The sequence below is a fragment of the Nicotiana attenuata genome, chromosome 7, assembly GCF_001879085.1.
Source record: "Nicotiana attenuata strain UT chromosome 7, NIATTr2, whole genome shotgun sequence".
NCBI classification, from domain to species: Eukaryota; Viridiplantae; Streptophyta; class Magnoliopsida; order Solanales; family Solanaceae; genus Nicotiana; species Nicotiana attenuata.
In genome coordinates, this window is record NC_031995.1 from 8,483,001 (window position 1) to 8,490,401 (window position 7,401).

General features: G+C 37.8%; 1 protein-coding gene across 1 annotated transcript; it reads left to right on the forward strand.

Annotated features, from left to right (window-relative positions):
* Positions 3,923–7,401, forward strand: LOC109229826. The gene is made up of 3 exons (XM_019395376.1): positions 3,923–3,968; positions 6,413–6,640; positions 6,689–7,401. The coding sequence occupies exons 1-3, from the start codon at positions 3,923–3,925 to the stop codon at positions 7,399–7,401; spliced, it is 987 nt and encodes a 328-aa protein (XP_019250921.1).

Consider the following 7,401-nt stretch of genomic DNA (forward strand, 5'->3'; position numbering starts at 1 on the left):
CATATATATACATATATATATATATATATATATATATATATATATATATATATATATATATAAAAATATATAATTTTAATATATTTTTTCGGCTATTATTTTTACAGCAGCTATACAGTGTTATTTTCGCATTGAAAACTGGCGCAGGAGGGGGTATATTCAAGGTCAAAATTTTAGAAGACATTATCTAAAAATAAGGAATTCAAGTGATAATTTATGTTATCCAATAAAACGAGAGGAAACGTTTTGCTTCAGAGCAGAAGATTTGCTTCATGAATCAGAGTTGGGTAATACCGTTAGTTTTTTACACATTATGTTAGTGAGACTAAAGGTGCTCCACTTTAGTATACTTAAGGGACTAAATATGCTCAGGATCATATTTGAGGGACCAAAATAGATTTACCCTCAAAGATAAGGGACAATATTGGTCAAAAACTCTCCATATTTATCATATCTTTTCGAAATCTTTTTTCACTCAATTTTTTTACAAAATAAGAGCAAAGCCTGCGAGCCAACCGGGGATAAATGAGTTGGGCTACTATTTTTAAGGCCCTTTCAAGTGAAGGTCAGTGTCGAGTTGGGTTGTATCGTTGAATTCTGGTAAAAATAGCACGTGCTAGCCAGTTTTTGGACTAGTTATTCAAAAATAGTCAGCGTTTGCAAAGTTATTGAAAAATAGCCACTATTTTGCTGCAACACAGAAAGTTCCAGCATAATATACTGGAGATCGGTGCACCTGTGTATGAACTTCCAGCATATTATGTTGGAACTCCAACACGCGGAAAGTTTCAGTATAATATACTGGAGATTGGAGCACCGGTGCTCCAATCTCCAGTATATTATGGACCGATATATCATACTGGAACTTCAGTATATTATACTGGAGTATTTTTCCGGATTTTGAACAGTGTTTTCGTTCAGATTTATCTGTACATGAAAAGTGGCTAAATTTCGATTACTTTTAAAACTGTGGCTATTTTTGAATGACGCCTCGTAAATCTGGCTATTTTTGAATTTCTCCCTGAATTCTCCCGCTTTTAGAGGATGTTTTGACAGTTTTGAACATCTTAGAGGATCAACATACTAAAGATTATACACCTCCCTTGACTTTTACTTGGCATATATACTAAAAATAGATTTTTATTTTTGTTTGTCACTTTACGCATATCAAGAGAAGACAATTTTTTTTTTCTATTATACCCACAATATTTATTACTCATTTCAAAGCATTTTTTTCAAATCCAATAAAATATGCATCAATTAATATGGGTATCATGGTAAATTATGCATTTCATTTGTTATTTCTTAAGGGGCTTGAAAAGTCAAAACGTGCCAAGTAAAAGTGAAATGAGGGAGTATTAATGAAGATGAAGAAGAACTTCAAAGATGTGTTAAGAAATTCAAGTCAACTAAATTTTATGGTGCCATTTTGTTTTATACTGATAGTGTATACAACAACAACATACCAGTATTATCCCACACCGTGGGATTTGGGGAGGGTAGTGTGTACGCAGACCTTACCCTACCTTGTGAGGATAGAGAGGTTGTTTCCAATAGGCCGTCGGCTCAGGAAAGTATAAGCACCACATTAATGAAAATATTTACAAGAAGGGACAATACCAAAAAGCCATGTAAAAGCAGAATAAAAATAACAAGACAATAAGGTGATCAACAATGAAAGAAAATGGTTAGGCATAAAAACCTACTACCAACAGAAAGCGAGACTGTGTGCCAATACTACTGTTATGAACACTCTAGACTACCTACTCTACTACCCTAATCATCGACCTCCGGGTGATACCCGTTGGTACCGGATTCAAGGGATTAGTGCACCCTTCAAAACAACATAACAACATTCCTTTGGAAACAAAAAAGAAAGAATCTATTCGAGGGGGAGATGAGAGATATTTTGTTCCACCACAGAAAATTATTTGATTCTTGTCTTTCAAAAAATTTCCACGATATACCCGAACAATCATTTATAGGATTTAATGATTCCTAACAACGGATTCATCTCTTTCGCTATCTGCATTTGGTATGGTTATTTGCTTTGGTAATAAAAAGAATAATGAATAGAAAAGAATAATGGTTTGGGTCGTGTATCTACGTCGTATCAAGGGTCATGTCCTCGGTCAGCTGAATCTGTGCCATGTCTTGCCTAATCACATCTCCCCACCTCTTCTTTGGCCTACCTCTACCTCTCCGTAGGCCCTCCAATGTCAACCTCTCACACCTCCTCAAGGGGACGTCTGTGCTCTTCCTCCTCACATGACCAAATCACCTAAGTCGCGCTTCTCGCATCTTGTCCTCAATAGGGGCCACACCCACCTTGTCGCGAATAACCTCATTTCTGATCCTATCTAACCAGGTGTGCCCGCACATCCATCTCGACATCCTCATCTCTGCTACCTTTATCTTCTGGACATGAGCGATCTTGACTGGACAACACTCAGCCCCATACAACATCGTTGGTTTGACCACTATGTAGAACTTACCCTTAAGTTTTGGCGGCACCTTCTTGTCACACAAAACACCGGAAGCGAGTCTCCATTTTATCCATTCCGACCCAATACGATGTGTGACATCTTTATTAATCTCCCCATCCCTCTTAAGGTTGACCTGCGAGTCCAGCCTCACCTCCCCTTCCCCTCCTTGAGTCTCGCCATTGAACTTAATGGAAAATAACATTGTATAGCCGCTCACAAAATAATAGATGAATATATATATATATATATATATATATATATATATATATATATATATATGTAATTTTTTTGTATGTTATATACAAAAAATATATAAATTTTATATACTTTTGCAACTATCGGATGTAAATAATTTCTGACACAGGCTAAAAGTAATCTTTGGCCGTGATAATTTGAATTCACTATAGAACTAAAGTTGAGATTGTTGAAAGGTAAAAATTGCATGGGGCGACCTATTTGGTCGCCCCCACCCACTTTTTAATTTATTTTTACCTATACCCACTTTTAAACAACTTCAGGCATCTTTCTCCTCCTCCTTCTTCGGGTGACAATGATTTTATATGGTGGTTGTGAATATATTTTAAAGTAGTTTATGATGTTTTACAATGGTGAGTTGTTATGACGTTTTATTTTTTACTATTGCTTAGGGTTTCTTCTTCTTTTTTTTCTTAATTGCAAAATGGGTTCATTAGATTTATTGTTGTTTTGAAAAATTGATGATTCGAGTTTGTTCCTAATGATATTTGGAGGCTATGTTTTAAATTTGAGCCCATTTGGAGTAGATTTAGGTATTAAATCGTATATTGGATTGTTATAATTCGAATAACAAATTTTCGTTTCTGGGAAAATTTCACTTCAGACTTATTGGCCTTAAGTGAATGAAAACGTTTGTTGCACTTAAGACATTTTGGCCTTAAGTGCATCTGAAGTGCAATTTTTTACTTCAAACTTATTGGCCTTAAGTGTAGCAAAACGTTTGTTGCACTTCAGACCTTCTGGTCTTAAGTGCATCTGAAGTGCTTTCACTTCAGACTTATTGGCCTTAAGTTCATGAAACTATTGGTTACACTTCAGAACAATTTGGCCTTAAGTGCATCTGAAGTGCAAATTTTCACTTTAGCCTTATTGGCCTAAAGTGAATGAAAACGTTTGTTGCACTTCAGACTTTTTGGCCGTGAGTGCATCTGAAGTGCAATTTTTCACTTCAAACTTATTGGCCTTTAGTGCATCTGAAGTGCAATTTTTCACTTCAGACTTATTAGCCTTAAGTGCATGAAACCATTGGTTGCACTTCAGACCTATTTGGCCTTAAGTGCATTTGAAGTGCAATTTTTTCACTTCAAGCATTTTTTATAACTTCAGACCCATAAGTCTGAAGTTGATCGTAAAGTGGGTACGCTTGCAAACTTTTTTGCAAAGTATGTATAGGTTCAATTATGACCCCAAAATCGGGTATAGATGCAAAAGCCCCTGTTAAAAGCTGTGAGCCCATGCCTGCACCGCACTATTAGAAAGGCCCAATTTGTTGCTCTAGGGATGTATGTAATTGTCTACAACGCATCGAGTCCATTTCTCTCTATGTGCATGTCTTTTGAGGCCCAAAACAAGTTCGAACTACAACTAACCCAAGAGAGGGAATGCATTGTTAATACAATAGCATTTACATAATCTTTTTCTTCTTTGAAAAAATATTTTTGAGTTCAAATTTGTTCCAAGTAGAATTGTGTTTGAATACTTATAGGTCTTTAAAAACTTTGTAAGTAGAATTGTTTGCAACAAATTATTTGTGATACTTAAATAAATTGTAACCACAATATAAATATGAAGAAACATAATTTTATTGATAAAATGATGCAGGTACAATTTTGTTTGTTCCCTTGATTCTTCCCTCTAGATTGTTCTCCGTGATTCGAGGGCTTAACCAACATATTACTCGACGTAGAATGATGCGAGCTTCCTTGGGATGTATTTGACCTCCAGGAAAAGAAAGAACATCCATTGATCACTTTGGTAGCTTTGAGAAAGACAATATTTGATGTCCTTGATCTCTTTATGAATATTCCATTGATTTTTATGAAATTTCGAGATGCTTACAAAGGGAATATGTGGCCCCCTTTTATAGGTGTAGCTAGGGTTTTGGGTAGAGTACCCTCCAATCTAGGATTTCAGGTAGAGTAGCCTCTAAGTTAGGGTTTCAGATAGAGTATGTTAAATTTAGGATTTTTCCTATATTTCATATGGATTTGATCCGATAAAATTTTGATGTCTATAAATGCCCCATACTTCAAGGCTTGTCGGGGCGTAGACTTACAAGATTGTCGTAGACGAGGCTTGAAGTACCGGCAAAGAAGACACGACATTCTTTTCACCGTGAGAGAAGAGATGAAGGGCATATTTGGTCCCGCCGGGCGTGCCAAAATTTGTTCGCAATAAATTTTCGTAGTACGAAAAATAAACTGCAACAAAAATAATATGAAGAAAAAGATATTTTATTGATGAATATTATGAGTACAATTCTATGTATCCCTTGATTCTCCTCTTTGAAATTCTCCGTGATTCGAGGGCTTGAGAAGCGTCTTTCTCGAATGTAAGATGATGCAGACCTCCTTGTGATGTATTTAATCACTAAGAACACTGAGCAGTGCTTCGTTGTTTTGGGTTGATCTCCGAGAAGAACTCCGTTGATCACTCCTTTGTTGAAGAAATTTGCACTTGATGATTGATCTCTCTGTTTGTGGATGCCTTCACCAATTGCAGATGCTCTTCTCCAAGTCTGAATGTCCCCAAAAAGTTATGGAACCCCTCTACTTATAATGGTAAAGGATGGACAATCCAGCTACATATGAACTCTCTTGCTTGATTCCGATTGGCTCATGTGAATCATCAAACTTATCACATAAGCTATTGGATAAGCTTTCTTGTGATTGGCCAAGACATGTCATTTTAGACACTTCGCAATTCTTGATTGTCACTGTTTTAGACTGGGATTTCCACATCATTTCACACGTGGCGTCATCTTGTTGGCTTTGAGTTTAACTGGATATGCCATGTCACTTGACACGTAGCATGAGTCTGGGCCTTAAGATGAAATAGACCTTGGGCTTGCAAATAATAAAATAGACTAATTTAATTTGTAAAGTCCAAATTAATTATTTAACCCAAATAAAATTAAGATTCAATCCAAATTTTGTATAGATTAAACTTAATAAATTTTATATGTCTACAAATGGCCACCACTTCAATTCTTGTCGATATTTATAGTTTTAAAGACTTGACTTGAAGTATACACTAACCCAATGTATTTGAAATTAATCATAATGCATGGCAACTAATGTGTGACAACAAAATTAACCAATTCTATGACTGCATTAGATAAGATTTTGGTTTTAAAAAATGACCCGATCCCCCTGTGATGTTGTAGAGATCTACTCCATGTAAAACTCCAATATGATTTCATTAACCATGATAGAAAAAAAATCACAGATAACGCCAAAAAATGGGGAGTCATATGAACCCAAGGATTCTGAATTGTCAACAGCAACTTAACTCCTCCAAATTTAATTTAGGTCATACTAGAAAAGTCTAAGTTGAGTCCCACCAAAAGATTTATACTTCTACCGCCTCAAGAAACTTATAAATAGTAGAACCTCGTTAACAAGAACAATTAACTTCTGGCCTCGTCTCATAGCAAACAATTCACACTTTTCTTTTCCTGTTTTCACGCACCGAAGCACCATCAAAGGAAGTTCAAATTTGCAAACTTTGAGCAATGGAGATTGTTGTTTTGATATTAAACTTGGCCATAGTTTAAAGCTTCGTGTCGTAGGCGCCGCTACCTATCATGCCGATTCGAACTCTGAGTAGCTACTACTTCTTTTTCCCTTTTCTTTAAACCAATCACTTATTGTTTCCCTTGTGCGTTTCAGGTACATATCCGCTTAGGCGATTGTACCTCAATGGGCCGGCCCATCGATTGACCTCGGTACAAGCCGAATCCAGAAAAGATCGAAGGAATGAAATCAGGAGGGACCTCGCAGCTCCGCGACCCAACAGGGAACGACATCTACCATATGTCAGAAGTGCCATTGCGTCCTCCTCCCGCCACGAAGAGGGCTCACCCAGATCAAGAACAGGAACTCACCAGAACGAAAGAGGTATGCCCCCTTTGTTATCTGCTCACAATTTTTGTGTGTCACCTACAGAAATAGTCTACGCCTTGGAGAAGCTCGGACCAAAGGTGAAGTGGATACAAAAGATAAGGTCAGATCCGAGTAACAGAAAGTCGGATGCCCTTTGCGAGTTCCACCAAGAACGAGGACATAAAACCGAGGAGTGCATCGCCTTAAGACAGGAGGTCGTGAACATGCTTCGACAGGGACACCTCAAAGAATTGCTGAGCGACCAGGGAAGGACCAACTTTGCCAGAGGATGCGAACAACATCAGGGATCGCCGAAACCACCCTCGCCAACACGCACCATCCACATGATTATCGGCGGGGGCAACGATAATTCTATCAATAGCGTGAAGTCCACCACAACCCACAAGCTCAAACGGTCGATCACCTACGAACGGTATGACGAACTCGAAGAAAGTATCACCTTCGATAAGTCAGATACCGATGGTTTGGTCTTCCCTCACCATGATGCCCTTGATACCGATGTGAGACACATTATGATAGACGATGGGAGCGGCGCGTGCATTATCCACCCTCGAGTACTTGCACAAATGAAATTAGAAGATAAGATAGTGCCGCATTGCATCACACTAACAGGTTTTAACAATGTAGTTGAGCGAACATCTAGAGAAATCACACTCCCCGTCCTGGCAAGCGGTGTCACTCTAGAAACCACATTCCATATCATGTACCAAGACACAACGTACTATGACGCCCCAAACTTGGGGAGGCGTGGCTAG